The sequence below is a fragment of the Cetorhinus maximus genome, chromosome 12 (genome assembly GCF_964194155.1).
Source record: "Cetorhinus maximus chromosome 12, sCetMax3.hap1.1, whole genome shotgun sequence".
Taxonomy (NCBI): Eukaryota; Metazoa; Chordata; class Chondrichthyes; order Lamniformes; family Cetorhinidae; genus Cetorhinus; species Cetorhinus maximus.
Genome location: NC_135890.1, coordinates 20982048 through 21001121, shown reverse-complemented (window position 1 = coordinate 21001121; position 19074 = coordinate 20982048). Strand labels below are relative to the sequence as shown.

Here is a 19074-nt window from a genome sequence, read left to right as displayed (position 1 = left end):
GAATGCAGAGAGATCCAGGAGGCAGCGAGAATCAGGGAGGAAGGCAAGAGATCTGGGGAAGCTGGCTGAATTGGGGCAAAGAACATGAAAAGCTGAAGGGAGAGGGCAATGAGAAATGGAGGGAGGGAGGAGGGTGAACCAGTGGGAGGCAGGGAAAACTGAGGGGGTGTGGGGAAAGGCAGGGAGAACTTGGGGAGGGGGGGGGTGTGAATGAACTATTCCACTGGTGAGAATAGGCATGTTTTTGAAAGAGGACACTTCACACTTAGTTTCAGCCATCCTTCTCAAAAGTAACTCCAATTACAATCTTCTGTCTGAATTTATTTTTCTTAGTTTCCAATCTTCGTCTTTAAGCAACCACCCTCTGCTACCAGGTTAAATGGATCCAAGCTAGATGATGAAGTACAAAACATGACACAGATCTTTTCTTTGATAGTAGGTTTATTCACAGAGTTCAGCATTACAAATCTCTGCCTCCTAACTACTGACCCAGTGTCCCAGCTGACTGTCTTTATATGTGCTCTCAGTCCTTAATCAAGCAATGCCCATCATCTTGTATCTTTAACAAAATAATCAATCAACTATTAACATATGCGACCTGTGTTTATAGTTTATTTGAACACAGGCTCACCATGTACAGTTAATGAGCTTTGGAATTGTTCAGTATTGAGTTTATTCAAGAGAAAGGTCATTAGATTTTTGGAATGTTATGATTGCGGTAGAGACCAGTAACTTAAAAAAAGAAATTTGAACTTCCAGTTATTAACTGAAAGAATTATGCCACAAGATATCATGTTTTAAACAAAAATTTTACTGTATAAGAGTCAAACAAAGTACTACTAACGTAACACTATGTTTCGTAAACACTTATACGTTAAATCTTAAAATTTCAACAGAACACTCCCCTTTCTATTTTTATTTCCACCGAAGAGTTTCCCATATACTTCACAGGATCTTGAAGGTTCCTTCCCTTCTCCTGGGACCAAAACAAGATGTGCCACAGCTCTCAGGAATTCACTTTGTTTCTCCTCAGCTGCCATTATTCTCTGAGGTATGAGATTTCTTGGGGTCCTTCCTCTAGCATCTGGCTAGGTGAACCCTCCAACTCTCCTGCAGCACTTCATAACTGTGGACTCCCAAGCTCAAACACGAGCCACATTGCATCCTTGCTGAGTGACTCCAAATCAGAAACATTCCTTGCTTCCTGATAGCCCTCTGCTCCTGGTTCCAGCAACTTTACACCTCCTGGCAGATTCTCTCTCTGCCTGCCTCATAGCTGCTCATTGGCTGACAGCCTGTTTCAGTGAGAAATCACCCAGATAAAACCCAAAATCAACAAAAACACCTCACTGCTGTATATCCCCATGGCAACGTTGCACCCTAGCGATGTTCCTGATTAACCTCAATTCCCAAATTTTCCCTTTGTTCTGAAAAACAACATGAATAATTTAAACCCCTTATTGAGGCAGTTATGGACTTCCTGTCTCCACCAAGAAACTCAGGGAGGCAGCCCATTGTTTAGTTTCCAATACTTCCCACCATGACCTTATTAAACAAACATAGGCCACCCTATGATTTGCAATTACTTTAAATTTGTTTACCAGCTTCTTAAACCTGGTTTTTTTATTTACCATTAAAAATTTCAATTCCCAAACTCTAAGTTATACTCCTAAAACACATAAATCATAAAATTAGATATTCATAACTGGATACGAAGGGGATCAAGGGATATGGGGATAGTGAGAGAAGGTAGAGATGAGGTAGAGATCAGCTGTCATCCTATTGAATGCAGAAGCTGTTGTAAAGGTCCAAATGGCATAATACTGCTCCTATTTTTGCAGTTGTTAAGTTCTCATAATGGGACATTATCTAGTTACTGAGCTGGTAGGTCTCAGTGGTAGGACATTGTCTAGTTACTGAGCTGGTAGGTCTCAGTGGTAGGACATTGTCTAGTTACTGAGCTGGTAGGACTCAGTGGTAGGACATTATCTAGTTACTGAGCTGGTAGGTCTCAGTGGTAGGACATTGTCTAGTTATTGAGCTGGTAGGACTCAGTGGTAGGACATTGTCTAGTTACTGAGCTTTGGAATTGCTCAGTCATTGAGTATATCCAAGAGAGAGGTCAATAGATTTTTGGATACTAAGGGAATAAAAGGAATTGGGGATAATGAGAGAAGGTGGAGTTGAGGTAAAAGAAAGTCACCTTATTGAATGACAGATCAGGTTCGAAAGTCCGAATGGCCTATTTCTGCTTCTTATGTTCTTATGATGAGACATGGCCCAGTTACTGAGCTTTTATGTCGTAAGATCATAAGAAATATGAGTGGGAATAGGCCATTTGGCCCATCAAGCCTGCTGCACCATTCAATAAGATCATGGCTGATCTGATTTTTGCCTTAACTCCATTTTTCCAGTCTGTCCCCAAAACCCTTAACTCCCTTGATGATCAAAAATCTAACTCAGATGTCTAACTTGAACATATTCAACGACCAAGCCTCCGCTTCTTTCTGTGGAAGAAAATTCCAAGGAGAGTGGTCGGACATTGTCCAGTTACTGAGCTTGTACAAATTGATTGTAGACAGTGGTAGAAAGTGGTGGGACATTGCCCAGTTACTGAGTTTGCACACACAGGTGGATCAGTGCCTGGCTACTGAGCTTAGTCGCTGTTGTGGGACACTATTCAGTTACCGAATTTAGACACAGTGGTGGTAAGACATTACCCAGTTTGTGAGCTTGGACACAGCAATGGGACTTTATCCGGTTACAACAAAAATGACAATTTTATTCATTTAATGTTTTTAAGATAATCAGACATCCCAAAGTGCTTCACAGGAGTGAAATTTGATGCCAAAAACCATATAACGTGATATTAGGCGAGATCACCAAAGGCAAAAGTAGGTTTTAGGCAGTCTTAAAGGAGGAAAGAGAGGCAGAGAGGTTTAGAGAGGGATTTCCAGATCTTAGGGCTTAGGCAGCTGAAGGCACAGCTATTCATTGAGGAGCACGTAAAATTGTGATGTTCAACAGGCAAGAATTAGTTGAGCGCAGATACCTCATAGAGTTGAGAGTCTGGAGGAGATTAGAGTTAAAAAGGAGCGAGACAATGGAGGGATTTGAAAACAAGGTTGAGAATTTTAAAATAGGGGTGTTGCTTGAACACGGCCAGAGTAGACCATCGAGCACAGGAACGATGGGTGAATGGGACTTGGTACAAGTAAGAACATGAACAGCAGAGTTTTGGATGACATCAAATTTACGAAAGGTAGATTTGGAAGGTCAGAAGTGTGTTGGAATAGTCATTCTTGAAGATAACAAAGGCATGAATGAGGTTTCAGCAGCTGAGGCAAGGCTGGAGTTGGATGATGTTATGGAGGTGGAAAGAGACAGTCTTATTGATGGTGCGGATATGTGGTCAGAAGCTCATCTTGTGGCCAATACTGACACCAAGGTTGTATAGAACCTAATTCAGCCTCAAAAAGTTGTCAGGAAGAGGGACTGAGTTGGTGCCTAGGGAACAGAGTTTGTAGCAGGGATGAAAGTCAATGCTTTTGGTCTTCCCAATATTTAATTGGAGAAAATTTCTGCTCATCCAGTATTAGATGTCAGAGAAGCAGTCTGATAATTTAGCAACATTGGAGGAATCAAGTTAGGTGGTGGAGAGGTAGAGCTGGCGATGTCACTGAATGTGTTTTCAGATAGTATATCTGAGGGGCAGCATGTAGATGAGAAATAGGAGGGGACCAAGGATAGGTTTTGGGGGGAGACAGCAGAGGTAAAGGCGTGGAAGCAGGAAGATGAGTCATTGCAGGAGATACTTTGGTTATGATTAGATAGATAAGAATGCAACTAGGCAAGTTCAGTCCCACCCAGCTGCACGACAGTGGAGCAGCACTGGAGGAGGAAGGTGTAGCCAACCATGTCAGAGGCTGCAAACAGGTCAAAGAGGATGAGGATGGATAGTTTACCTTTACCATAGTGCATAATATGCCATTTGTGACTTTTATAAGAACTGTTTCGGACCTTTGACATTTAGTGGGCATAGACACAGTGGTGAAACATTGCCCCTGAGCATATACACGGTGATGGGACTTTGCTGAGTTTCTGAGCATGTACATAGTGATTGAGCAATGCTTTCTTACTGACTTTTACACTGTAGTTGGGCATTTTCCAGCCATTGAACTTGTTTACAGTGATGTGACATTGCCCAGTACTGAAGCTTAGACACAATGATGGGACATTGCCTAGTTATAAATCTTGTACACAGTGGTGTGGAACTGAAATCCCATATTATTTATACTTGGGATAAAAACAGAAAATGCTGGAAATGCTCAGCAGGTCAGTCAGCATCTGTGGAGAGAAAAAACAGTTAGCGTTCCAGGTCTGTGACCTGTTATCATTTCATCAGGGCAATTTTCCCTGAGGTGGGAAGAGAGGCAGTAGGGCTACCTGCCCGTGAGGGGCAAGGTAACCAATTAAGGCTGCTCAAAGGCCTATTAAGGCCTATTGTCTGGAATTTTTCAGTCAGCCTCCAGGTACCTGTAGGCACTGGGGAACAATGTAGCTTTCTGAAGGTGTGGTTTCCTGCGGCTGCCTGGAAATCCAACACTCCAGTTAGGCTTAAGGCCCTCCCCACCTGCCTGGCTTCAGCTGTAGACACTGGTCACGCTGGGGAGAGGCACCCTGGGTGCTGATTCTGTTTTTTTCATTTTTAAAAAAGTTTTAAATTAAGATAGGACACCTCCATCTTGGGGTGCCCTCTCTCTCTCTCTCACTTACCTGAAAATTTAGCCTGAAGTCTCTTCAATGCTGAAGGGTCCCCTGTTGGTCCTCCAGCTTCGAGATCATTCCCGCTATCCTTAATTAGAGCCTGTCCTCTGGCCACTAATTCAGGGAAAATCACAGCCTGGTGAATGTCCCCCACAGGCGCGATCTTCTGACCTCCATTTGATACTGACATCAGGGCCCTGAAGCCTGTGGGGAAAGTCCTGTCCCAGGGCACTGCCCAATGTGATTCTCAACCATAGAGTCCAGAAAGGTCCCAGCTTCAGCATCAGGTCCATGTTGTTAGCTGATCCCCCGCGGAGGTCCTCGTAGGCTTGCTCCAAATGTTCATTATACGAACATACAAACATATGAAATAGGAGCAGAAGTCATTTGGCCCCTCGAGTCTGCTCTGCCATTCAATAAGGTCATGACTAATCTGTTTGTATTTTGAATTCCACATTCCCAGTTACCCCCAATAACTTTTGATTTCCTTGACTAACAAGAATCTATTTACCTCTACCTTAAGAATATTCAATGACCCCACCTCTGCCGCCTTCTGAGGCAGGGAGTTCCAAAGTTGCACAACCCTCTGAGAGAAAAAAATTCTCTTCATCTCTGTTGTGAAAGGGCAACCCCTAATTTTAAAACAGTGCCCCCTAGTTCTGGACTCACCCACAAGAGGAAACATCCTTTCCATGTCCACCTTGTCAATATCGTTCAGGATCTTGTATACTTCAATCAAGTCACCCCGCACTCTTCTAAACTCCAGTGGAAACAAGCCCAGTTTGTCTAAACTTTCCTCATAAGACAACCTGCTCACTCCAGGTATTAGTCTAGTAAACCTCCTCTGAACCACCTCCAATGCATTTACATCCTTCCTTAAATAAGGAGACTAAAACTGCACACAATATTCTAGATGTGGTCTCACAAATGCCCTGTATAACTGAAGCATAGCATCCTTATTGCTATTGTTCCTCTCATTAGCCTTCTTAATTACTTGCTGTACCTGCATACTAACTTTTTGTGACTCTTACACTAGAATACCCAGATCCCTCTGCACTCAGAATTCTGCAGTCATTTTCCATTTAAGTAATACTGTGCTTTTTTTATTCTTCCTGCAAAAGTGAACAACTTCACATTTTTCCACATTATATTCCACCTGCCAGATTTTTTCCCACTCACTGAACCTATCTTTATCCATCTGCAACCTCCTCCTTATGTCCTCTTCACAACATACTTTCCTACCTATCTTTGTGTCATCTACAAATTTAGCTACCATGCCTTCACTCCCCTCATCTAAGTCATTGATATAAATTGTAAAAAGATAAGGCCCCAGTATAGACCCCTGTGGGACTCTACTCATCACATCCTGCCAATCAGATAAAGACCCATTTATACATACTCTGTTTTCTGCCAGCCAGCCAATCTTCTATCCATGCTATTATGTTACCCCCTACACCATGAGCTTTTATTTTCCACAATAATCTTTGATGTGGCACCTTATCAAATGCATTCTTGAAATCCACGTACAGCACGTCTACAGGCTCCCCTTTATCCACCGCATGTTACTCCTTCAAAGAGTCCAATGAATTGGTTAAACATGATTTCCCTTTCACAAAACCTGACTCTTCCCGATTACCTCAAGTTTCTCTAAGTGCCCAGCTGTAACCTCTTTAATGATTGATTCTAACACCTTCCCCACGACAGACGTCAAACTAACTGGCCTATACTTCCCTGTTTTTTGCCTCCCTCCCTTCTTGAGTAGAGGGGTTATATTTGCTACTTTCCATTCTGATGGAACCTTTCCAGAACCTAGTGAATTTTAGAAAATTATCATCACCACACCTACTAACTCATTAGCCACCTCTTTTAAGACACTTGGATGAAATCCATCAGGACCTGGAGATTTGTCAGCCCACAGCTCCATCAATTTGCTCAGTACTGCTTCCCTAGTGATTGTAATTTCACCAAGTTTCCCTCTCCCTTCCACCTCCTGATATACAGGAATTACTAGAATGTTTTTTGTACCTTCTATAGTGAAGACAGAAGCAAAATATTTGTTAATTTCATCCGCCATTTCCTTATTATCTACTATTAACTCCCCATTTTCACTCTCTAGAGGACCAACATTCACTTTACTTACTCTTTTCCTTTTTAAATACCTGCAGAAACTCTTGCTATCCATTTTTACATTTCTAGCTGGCTTCCTCTCATACTCTAATTTCTTTCTTATGATTAACCTTTTAGTCATTCTCTGCCATTCTTTATATTCTGACCAATCATCTGACCTGCTACTCATCTTTGCGCAGTTATATGCTTTTTCCTTAAGTTTGATGCTTTCCTTAACTCCCTTAGCTAGAAACAGAATCAATTGGACTTCCTGCTTAGTCTCCTGCTGCAGAACACTGAGCAAGGGAAAGTTTATGGCCCATTGTGTCATCCTTTGGATGAGAAGTTAAACTGAGGCTTAGTTGGTCCTGTCTTGTAGTAGTTTGAATGATCCCAAGACATCATTGGAAGAAGAGCAGGCAAGTTCTCTCTGGTGTCTGAGCCAATCTACATCATTATAAAAAAGATGATCTGGTTGTTATCACATTGCTGTTCCTGGGAGCTTGCTGTGTGTAAATTAGCTGCCAAATTTCTCACATTACAACAATGACTATGCTTCGAGGGTATTTCATTGGCTGTAAAGCATTTTGGGATGTCCTGAAGTCGTAGATGGGTCTGTATAAATGCAAGACTTACAAAAATTACACTGTAATGCAATATTGATGGAATGCTGCACTGGAGTGTCTTTTGGATGAGGCATTAAACAAAGGTCCTTTTTGCCCACTCATGCAGAGGTATAAAATTCCATGACACTATTTCAAAGAATAGTAGGGGAGTTATCCCTGATGTCATGGCCAATATTTATCCCTCAATCAACATCATAAAAACAGATTATCTCATTATTATTGTATTACTGTTTGTGGGAGCTTTCTATGTGCAATTTTTTCTTTCATGATCATAATCAATTAGTTTGTCAGATCCCACTGTCCAACCTTGTATTGTTGCTTGTTTGTTGGCTAGTTAATTAATTAATTGTGCAGTTATTTAGAATGAGGTACTTTTTGGGGGGGGTGGTGGGATTTGGAACTGTCTTCCCTGAAAGATTCGAGATGCTGGATCAGGACCAAGATCAATAGATTTTTGTTGGCGCAGAGTATCGAGGGATACGGAGCTAAGGTGGGTAAATGGAGTTGCGGTGCAGATCAGCCATGATCTAATTGAATGGTGCCAGATCCAGGTCAAGAAGTTGAATGGTCTCCTCCTGTTCCTAAATTGCTGGAGGAATTAAGATAATTTGATACAATCCTAAACTGTGTAACTGTGTAATAGACGCTCAGCTGAAGGAAGGTGAGCAGACAGTAGGGATTTAACTACCTCACACAGAGGTATTTAATGGAGGCCGCAGGAGCCTCGTCCACCAGCTGAAGAGCTGGCGAGAGCCCCGGGTCACCTCCTCTCAGGAAGGCCTGCCGAATTAAGTGCCAATCAGACAGGGCAGACTGGGCAGTAGCAGGCCTTTGCCGTGATCAAGAACCCCGCAGAAAGAAATCCTGACACCAGGAGCTGCCAGCCAATCAGAAGTGATTTTTAGGAGGGCATTAAATTCCCCCAGAAAGTGAGGAATGTGTGGAACAGATAGGCCAGGGACACAGTGGCAGGTGATAGTGTCAGCAAATTCAAGAAGGAACTGAATAGATTTTTTTGGCATAAGAAGTGACCAAGGAAAGTACTGGGGAAAGAGCTGGGCAGGGGGAGTTACTTAACTCTGGGACTGGCTGATGGACACCATTGGTCTTTTTCATTTAATTTCTATTTTACTAAGAAGCTGGATAAGAGACAACTTGCATTGGAGATTGTGGGAAAAGGAGCAGACTGAAATGATCAGGTATTCCATTGAAGAAAGATTGATGTTGGGCTGGAGGAGCCTGGGGTTTAGAGCTAAATAGTGGAGATGTGACAATGAGTATTTAATGGGATGATGTAGGGTAAGCTTTACTCTGTATCTAACCTGCACTATACCTTCCTTGGGATTGTTTGATGCGATAGTGTTCGGAGAAGCAGTCCTTGTTTCAGTGAGTCATTGCAGTTTTACATAGAGTGGTTTACATCAGTCTAAATGCCTGACATGTGCTGCTTGAATCCAATCAGCACTTTATCCCTGTGATAAACAGCTTTAATTAGCAACTTTAATTAGTGGGTTTAATGGAGTGGAGACACTTGTTCCTTGCCTGCTGAGTGTCACATTCAAAGCACAAAGCTTTCAACAATATGCAGGCTATATCACCTTGAGCATCACAGCTTCTTGTTTGTGGAATTTAAACACTGGGAGCTGATTTTATGAATCTATACAATCAGTTCTCCATATTATGCAGCATAATCAGCAGACATACTGGGATGAGCATCTAAGAACAAGTCTACTTGAGAGAGGGTGGTGTGGTCAGTCCAGAGTATTTCATCCAGAGCAAATACTTTGTGTCCAATTTGTATTGAAGCTACTAAATTATATTGTGCAGAAGGAGGCCATTGCACTTGTGCCAGATCTCTGAATCCTCTGTCCTTTCTCCAGTCACTTATGATTTCCTGTTACAAATAGTTATCTTCCTTTTTAGAACATTTTCCAGATTCCACTTTCCCAAGTTTTCTAGCCAAGCATTCCTACAGCCCTCTGCGCAAAAATACCAATTTCACCCTTTGTTCTTTTGGTTCCAGTCTTTCATGGATGCCCTCTAGTTACCAACTCATTGACCAGTGGAAATATTTCTTACCTATTTATTTCATCAAAGGAAAGAAGAGTAACTATGGTGCCTTTCATGGCCTTGGGACATCCCAAAGTCTTTACAGCAAATGAAATAACTGTGAATTTTAGTCACTTTCAAGTATTGCAATGTAGGAAACCAACCTGCCAATTTGTACATATCTATATCCCACAATAGCAGTCTGACTTTGACCAGATGACCTGGCTTAGGTGTGAAGATAAATATTGACCAGAACACCAGGAAATCTCCCCGACTTCTCCTTGGACAATGCTATGTGATCTTTTATGTTCACCTAAGAGAACACTTTCTGGTTAATATCGCATTTGAAAGTTAGCACCTCCTACAGTACAGCATTCTCTCAGTACTGCACTGAACTGCCAACCTAGATTATGCGCTCAAGTTTCTAGAATGGGACTTGAATCCACAACCCAGGATATTATATCAAAGAAGAAAGGATGTCATACCCTATCTTTTCTGATGCAATATCCTGTTCTCCTGATTTAATACCCTTTCTTCTCTGATGTAATGTTCTGTCTTTTCAAATATATTATCCAATCTTCTCTGATGTAATATGGTATCTTCTGCAATACCTTCTCCTCTCTGATGGAGCATTCTCTCCTCTCTGATGTGATATCCTGCCCTTTCTTATGCAATGTTCTAATTTTGTTTTAGAAAAATTGGATGAGATCCTTGCAGCAGCTGATCGCTCAGCCAGGACAGAGAATGTGGCAGCAGACTCCCGAGCTGCGACGGTCAAACAGCGGCCTACAAGCAGGCGTATCACGCCAGCAGAGATCAGTGTGAGAAACCCATTCACTTTTAGCACTGTATTTAGCTCTGAGCTTCAGTATTATGAGAACGTGCAGGGAATCACGACAGGATTTCAGTTTCCCTTCACTCTCGACAGATGAGAGCGCCAGTGTTGGAATTCTTTCTCCGGCTCACTCCTGCTTCGAGAATGACTTTGTCCCGAAAAATGTGAGCTCAGTGAGAGAAAGGGGGTGAACACAGATCTGGCTTCAAGCCACGTATTCCGGATTTGCAAGCTGGACAGCTGGGGAAACATTGACTCATCAGCAAAGACTAGCCAGTTGCACAAAGGTGGACATGATCCATGTCAGCTTCCATTTGTGTATTCATGAAAGGACAGCTTTCAGAATACCTAAGAGGATTTGACTTGTTAACAAAGTAAAAACCCATGAGATTAAAGGGGCAGTGATGGTATAAATCCAAAATTGGCCAAGGGAAAGAAGGAGAGGAATGGTTGTTTTTCAGACTGGATGGAAGTATGCAGTCATGTTCCCCAGGGGTCAGTATTAGGACCACTGCTCTTTTTTGAAATATATTAATGACTTTGATTTGTATTTGTAGGGCATATTTTCAAAATCTGCAATTAAGAAACAATACTGGTACCATTACACAATGTGATGTATTCTATACGCTATTAATTAATTAATGAGCAGGGAAATTACAGAGAGGTGCAAAAACAATAGAGAAATAATAATAGGGAACTTTAATTATCCTAACATAAACTGAAATAGTATTAATGTAAAGGGCAGAGAGTTTCTGAAGTGTGTTCAGCAGAATTTTGCTGTTCACTGTATTTCCAACCAACGAGGAAGGAAGTATTGCTGGACCTGGTTCTGGGGAATGAGGCGGGATATGTGGATCATATGTCAGTAGCGGAACATTTAGAGAACAGCGATCATAGTGTCATAAGCTTTAGGCTGGCTATGGGAAAGGATAAGGGACAATCTAGAGTTAAAATACTTAATTGGAGGAGACTCAAATTCGGTACAGTGAGAACATATCTGGCCCATGTAAATTGGAATCAAAGATTGGCAGACAAAACTGTAACGGAACAATGGGCTACCTTTAAAGAGGAGATGGTTCACATACAGTTGAGGTACATTCCTATAGGGGAAAGGCAGGGCAACTAAAACCAGAGCTCCCTGTATGATGAAAGAGATAGAGAGAGAAGGATGAAGTTGGAAACGGAAATTGTATGACAGATGTCAGGTTGATCGTACAAGCAAGAACCAGGCTAAAAAAGGAAATGTGAGATAAAGAGAGAGTGTGTGAAAAGACTGGCAGCTAACATAAAAAGGAGTCCAAAATTCTTTTATGGACATATAAGAAGTGAAAGGACAGTAAGGGGAGGGGTGGGGCTGATTAGGGAACAAAAAGGAGATCTACGCATGAAGGCAGAGGGCATGGCTGACATACAAAATAAATACCTTGCATCTGCCTTAACCAAGGAAGAAGATACTGCTAAAATCATAGTGAAAAAGGAGCTAGTTAAGACATTGGATGGGATAAAAATTGACAAAGAGGAGGGACTATGTAGGCTGTTTGTACTTGAAGTAGATAAGTCACCAGGAACAGATGGCAGGACACTATGGAAAATAAGGGAGGAAATTATAGAGGCACTGGCCATAATCCTCCAGCCCTCCATAGTGGTGCCAGAGGACTGGAGAATTACCAATGTTACATCCTTTTTTGAGAAAGTATGTAAGGAGAAACCCAACAACTGCAAGCCAGCCAGTTCATCCTCAGTGGTGAGAAAATCTTTAGAAATAATAATGCAGGAGAAAATTAACTGTCACTTGGACGAGTGGGGATTAATTGAGGAAAGCCAGCAACGATTTGTGAAAGGCAAATTGTGTTCAACAGCAGAGGTCCAGCATGGGCAAGATGAGCCAAATGGCCTCCTGTGTTGTACCCATGCTATGATTCTATGGTAGAAACTCGGGAATGTAGTAATCACTGAGGAGGATAGCAACAGACTTCAGGGGGACTGGTAAAAGGGGCAGACATGTGGCACATGAAATTTAATGCCAAGAAGAGTGAGCATTCAATTTTGGTAAGAAGAATGAGGAGTTATGAATGAAATGGTATAATTTTAACAGCAACGTGAGTGTACGTATATCACATGGACTGCAGTGGTTGAAGAAAGCGCCTCACCACCACCTTCTCAAGGGCATTTGTCAATGATGTCTGCATCCCATGAATGAATGAAAAGCAAAGAGACCTGGGGGCGTATGTACACAAAGGTGGTAGGCAAGTTGAGAAGGTTTTTAAAAATGACATTGGCGTCATTGGCTTTACTAAGAAAGGCACTTAGTACAAAAGCAACCTTTGTATAAGACTGGTTAGGGCTGAGCTAGAATATTGTGTTCAATTCTGGCACCAGATTTTAGGAAAGCTGTAAAAGCTTTGGAAAGGGTGCAAAATAAATTTACAACAGGGATGTAGAGAGACTGGGGGCAGAATTTTACATCTCGTGGGGGGGCACGTGCACAAACTGATCAGGTGTAAAGTCAGGTGAGCATCCCAGCATCATTGCGCAGCTACTTGGAAGATGCCAATCTAGGTGGGGTAGTGGAATAAGGAGATCTCAGAGTACAAATACACCGATCACTAAAATTTGTGCCACAGGTTAGCAACGGTGAGGCGGTGGTGCAGTGGTATTGTCACTGGACTGGTAATCCAGAGACCCAGGGTAATGCTCTGGAGACCTGGGTTTAAATCCCACCATGGCAGATGGTGGAATTTGAGACAAATAAAAAATATGGAGTTGAAAGTCTGATGATGACCATGAAACCATTGTCATAAAAACCCATCTGGTTCACTGATGTCCTTTAGGGAAGGAAATCTGCCGTCCTTACCTGGTCTGGCCTACATGTGACTCCAGACCCACAGCAATGTGGTTGACTCTTAAATGCTCTCTGAACAAGGACAATTAGGGATGGGCAATAAATGCTGGCCTAGCCAGCGATCCACATCCCATGAATGAATCAAATAAAGCAAACCAAAGTACTAAGCTTTATTTCTTGAGGGATAAAATTGAAAAGCAAGAGAGTTATGCTAAACCTGGTTGGACCACACTTAGAGTATTACATAAAGTACTGATTGCCATATTATAAACAGAATTTAGAGGCACTGGGGCGGGTGGAGAGAGTATTTACCAGAAGTGGGTTTACATATCAGGAAAGGAGTGACAGGGTGGGTCTCTTTTCTCTTTAGAAAAGAAGGCTGAGGGGTGACCAATGAAGGTCTTTAAAATTATGAAAGGTTTTGATAGAGTGGATACAGAGAGAATATTTCTTCTTGTGGGCAAGAGCGTACTGGAGGCCATCATTATTAGAGAGTACCAAGAAATCCAATAAGGAATTCGGAAGAAACGTTTTCCCCTAAAGAGTGGCGAGAATGTGGAACTCACAGGAAGTGCTTGAAGTGAATTGATACATTTAAGCTGGGTAAGCATATGAGGGAAAAGGGAATAGATAATTATGATGGTAGATGAGGAAAGATGAGAGGAGGCTGGAGCAGAGTATAAGCACCGGCACGGATTGGTTGGGCTGACTGGCTTGTGTCTGTGCTGTATATTCTACGGACAGAGTTTTACATCCCACGGATGGGCACGCGCCCAACCCGATCGGGCGTAAAATAGTGCGAGACGGCACCGGGCGAGCGCCCAGAAGTCATCGCGTAGTCATGCAATATTTTGCTCGGCAGGCGCACACAAAAGCTGGAAGCGTGCCCGCCGACAATTAAGAGGGCAATGGCGCCCATTAAGGGCGTAATTGCCTCCAATTTTTCGTGGCCTGTCCAACCTTACGGTTGGCAGGTGGGCAAATTGACCAGGTGGCCTTTTACATATTTCATCAAACCTCGTCCAAGGGCGGGGTGAAATTTCCAATTATGAAATAAAATTTAAATAAATATCTGCGGACAGCATTTTTATCGGCTACACTTTCAGGTGCTTGATTGTGCTTCATGGACATTTTTTTTTTTTGCAGCTTTTTAAACCTTTATTTGATCATCTTCAGATCTGCAGCTCCCTGAGGCAGGTGTCTGCCTTCGGGGTGCTTTCACGCAGCACTCGCCCGCGTCTGCCCTCTCCCCGCCACCCCCTCCACCCCAGCAGCGCTGAGCTTCTCAGCACGCGTTTCACCCTGGCTGGCCGTTAATTGGCCGACCGGCATGAAATTGCAGTCCGGGGCCGATTGCGGCCGGGTGCCCATTTCCCGACTGCTCCCCGGCCCACCGATCGCACGCGCCCACCAAAGGGAAAACTCAGGCTTATGTAATTCTATATAAACGCTTTTTGCCACAGTGAGTTGCGATTTCGATAGCACTGCCTGAGAGAGGGTGGAAACTGATTCAATAGAAATCCAGGGACCCAGGGTAATGCTCTGGAGGCCCGAGTTTGAATCCCGCCACGGCAGATGGTGGAATTTGAATTCAGTAAAAATCTGGAATTAAAAGCCTGATGATGACCACGAAGCCATTGTCATAAAAGCCCAAATAAAGGCAAAAATACTGCGGATGCTGGAAATCTGAAACTAAAACAAAATATGCTGCAAAAACTCAGCAGGTCTGACAGCATCTGTGGACGGACTTGAAACGTTATCTCTGTCCCTCTCTCCACAGATGCGATCAGACCTTCTGAGTTTTTCCAGCATATTTTGTTTTCGTCATAAAAGCCCATCTGGTTCACTAATATCCTCTAGGGAAGGAAACCTGTCGTCCTTACCTGGTCTGGCCTACACGTGACTCCAGACCCACAGCAATGTGGTTGGCTCTTAAAACACCCTCTTAGATGGCCTAGCAAGTCACTCAGTTGTAACAAACCGCTGCAAAGTCACAAAAAAGGAATGAAACCAGACGGACCAGCCGGCATCAGCCTAGGCACTGGAAACGTCAACGGCAATCTGTCGACCCTGCAAAGTCTTCCTTACTAATATCTGGGGCCTAGTGCCAAAATTGGGAGAGCTGTCTCACAGACGAGTCAAGCAACAGCCTGACAGTCATTTTCACGGAATCATACCTTACAGATAATGTCCCAGACTCCACCATCACCATCCCTAGGTATGTCCTGCCCCATCATCAGGACAGGCCCAACAGAGGTGGCGTCACAGTGGTGTACAGTCGGGAGGAAATTGCCCTGGGAGCCCTCAACATCCACTCCAGACCCCATGAAGTCTCATGGCATCAGGTCAAACATGGGCAAGGAAACCTCCTGCTGATTACCACATACCGCCCTCCCTCAGCTGATGAATCAGTGCTTCTCCATGTTGAACACCATTGGAAGAAGCACTGAGGATGCCATGGGTGCAGAATATACTCTGGGTGGGGGACCTGAATGTCCATCACCAAGAGTGGCTAGCTAGCACCACTACTGATCGAGCTGGCCAAGTCTTAAATGACATAGCTGCTAGACTGCCTCTCCAGCAGGTGGTGAGGGGACCAACAAGAAGGAAAAACTTACTTGACCTCATCCTCACCAACCTGCCTGCTGCAGATGCATCTGTCCATGACAGTATTGGTAGGGGTGACCACCGCACAGTCATTGTGGAGACGAAGTCCCGCCTTCACATTGAGGATACCCTCCATCATGTTGTGTGGCACTACCACCGTGCTAAATGGGATAGATTTCGAACAGATCTAGCAACTCAAGACTGGGCATCCATGAGGCACTGTGGGTCATCAGCAACAGCAGAATTGTACTCAAACACAATCTGTAACCTCATAGGCCGGCATATCCCCCACTCTACCATTACCATCAAGCCAGGGGATCAACCATGGTTCCATGAAGAGTGCAGGAGGACATGCCAGGAGCAGCACCAGGCATACCTAAAAATGAGGTGTCAACCTGGTGAAGCTATAACACAGGACTACTTTCCAAACGGCATAAGCAGCAAGTGATAGACAGAGCTAAGCGATCTGACAACCAACGGATCAGATCTAAACTCTGCAGTCCTGCCACAACCAGTCGTGAATGGTGGTGGATAATTAAACAACTCACTGGAGGAGGAAGCTCCACAAATATCCCCATCCTCAATGATGGAGGAGCCCAGCAGATCAGTGCAAAACATAAGGCTGAAGCATTTGCTACAATCTTCAGCCAGAAGTGCCGAGTGGATAATCCATCTCGTCCTTCTCTGGAGGTCACCAGCATCGCAGATGCCAGTCTTCAGCCAATTCAATTCACTCCACGTGATATCAAGAAACAGCTGAAGTCACTGGATACTGCAAAGGCTATGGGCCCGACAATATTCTGGCAATCGTACTGAAGACATGTGCTCCAGAACTTGCTGTGCTCCTAGCCAAGCTGTTCCAGTATAGTGACAACACTGGCATCTACCTGGCTATGTGGAAAATTGCCCATCTGTCCTGTACACAAAAAGCAGGACAAATCCAACCTGGCCAATTACCACCCCATCAGTCTACTCTCCATCATCAGTAAAGTAATGGAAGGGGTCATTAACAGTGCTATCAAGCAGCACTTGTTTAACAATAACCAGCTCATTGACGCCCAGTTTGGCTTCCGCCAGGGCTACTCAGCTCCTGATCTCATTGCAGCCTTGGTTCAAGCATGGACAAAAGAGCTGAACTCCCAAGGTGAGTTGAGAGTGACAGCCCTTGACATCAAGGCCACATTTGACAGAGTGTGGCATCAAGGAGCCCTAGCAAAACTGGAGTTGATGGGAATCAGGAGGAAAACTCTCCGCTGGTTGGAGTCATAACTAGCTCAAAGGAAGATGATTGTGGTTGTCTGGAGGTCTGTCAACTCAGCTCCAGGACATTACTATGGGAATCGTGTCCTCAGCCCAACCATCTTCAGATGCTTCATCAATGATCTTCCTTCCATCATAAGGTCAGAAGTGGGGCTGTTGGCTGATGATTGCATGATGTTCAGCACCATTCGCGACTCCTCAGCTACTGAAGCAACCCTTGTCCAAATGCAGCAAGACCTGGACAATATCCAGGCTTGGGTTGACAAGTGGCAAGTAACATTCGTTCACAAATGTCCGGCAATGACCATCTCCAGCAAGAGAAAATCCAACCATCACCCCTTGATGTTCAGTGGCATTACCATCACTGAATCCCCCACTATCAACATCCTGGGTGTTACCATTGACCAGAAACTGAACTGGACTAGCTATATGAATACTGTGGCTACAAGAACGGGTCAGAGGCTAGGAATCGTGCAATGAGTAATTCACCTCCTGAGTCCCCAAAGTCTATCCACTATCTACAAGCCACAACTCAGGAGTGTGATGAAGTGCTCCCCACTTGCCTGGATGAATGCAGCTTCCACAAGACTCAAGAAGCTTGACACCGTCCAGGACAAAACAGCCCGCTTGATTGGCACCACACCCACAAACATTCACTCCCTCCGCCACCGAATCATAGTTGCAGCATCTCCAGGATGCACTGCAGGAACTCACCAAGGCTCCTCCGTCAACACCTTCTAAACCCACCTCCACTACCATCTAGAAGGACAATGGCAGCAGATAGATGGAAACACCACCACCTGGAAGTTCCCCTCCAAGTCACTCACCAACCTGACTTGGAAATATATCGCCGTTCCTTCATTGTCACTGGGTCAAAATCCTGGAACTCCCTTCCGAACAGCACTGTGGGTGTACCTGCACCACATGGACTGCAGCAGTTCAAGAAGGCAGCTCACCATCAGCTTCTCAAGGGCAATTAGGGATGGGCAATAAACGCTGGCCCAGTCAGCGAAGTCTACATCCCATGAATGAATAATTTTAAAAAACATTAAAAAGAGAACTGAATAAATATTTAAAGGGAATAAAATTACAGAGCCATGCAGAAAGAGGAGGAGACTAGGATTAATTGTATGGTTCTACCAAAGAACTAGCACATGCACAATGGGTTGAATTTTTCCAGCCACTTGGAGATGACGTTAGAGAGAGGAGGCCAGGAAGATAGTGGGGAGCCATGTTTAGACAACTCCCTGATGTGTTCCTGGTTCTAAGGGTGATTCCTGGGGTAGGTAAGGAAAAAGTTGGCAGCCCAGACTAACATGGCAGGCAGCCAACTACACCACTTAGGGCCCAATTAGAGGCCATTTTCCACAGAGATAGGACCTTCCCACCATCAGAACATCCTCTGCCATGTGTGGAGCCACCAGTTGTCTAGAGATGGCCTTCCAGCGGCAGGATAGGGAAATATCAGAGCCAAAGGCTCCATGCCCCAATAAAGGCACCGCCAAAACAAAAGACAGCCGCACAGCCAAAACCAATTCTGTGGACAAGTTCCTCCTCCACACCTTCAATCTAACATTTGCAGAAGGCTTCGGAGAGTGCATCCATGTTGATAGCCCATCTGCCAAAGCAACACCAACCTCAGCTGGTGGCACGTCCAGGAAGATTGTGCCCCACATGGCCACTTCTGGGTTTCTAGCACAAAATTGAGGCTGACATCAGTGTGGCGACCCAACTTATAAAACCCAGTGTGATGGCTCAAATGGCCCTCTTGTGTGTAGCATCATTATATGATAATGGAACCCTATTTCCTGCACCTACACTGCCTTTTCCAGATATCCCATTCCGATCATTTTGGGTTGGGCAGAGGGCCTTTTCCCCAGAGAGAATATTGGAAATCTGTGGGCATAGAGAATTTTCACCGTATTGCTCCCTAATAACCCTGCTGAGATCATTTTTCTGAAAGTGAACATACTTGCTCTGAA

At 44.0% G+C, this 19074-nt stretch overlaps 1 protein-coding gene across 2 annotated transcripts in view; it reads left to right on the top strand.

Moving 5' to 3' along the window:
- The window catches only part of shank3a (SH3 and multiple ankyrin repeat domains 3a), a 1183771-nt gene that overhangs the window by 1069756 nt on the left and 94941 nt on the right, over positions 1–19074 (top strand). For both annotated transcript variants that reach the window (XM_078553129.1, XM_078553130.1), the window contains one exon: positions 10242–10369. In XM_078553129.1, coding sequence (XP_078409255.1) covers positions 10242–10369 — 128 coding nt within the window. The remainder of the gene's footprint in view (positions 1–10241; positions 10370–19074) is intronic.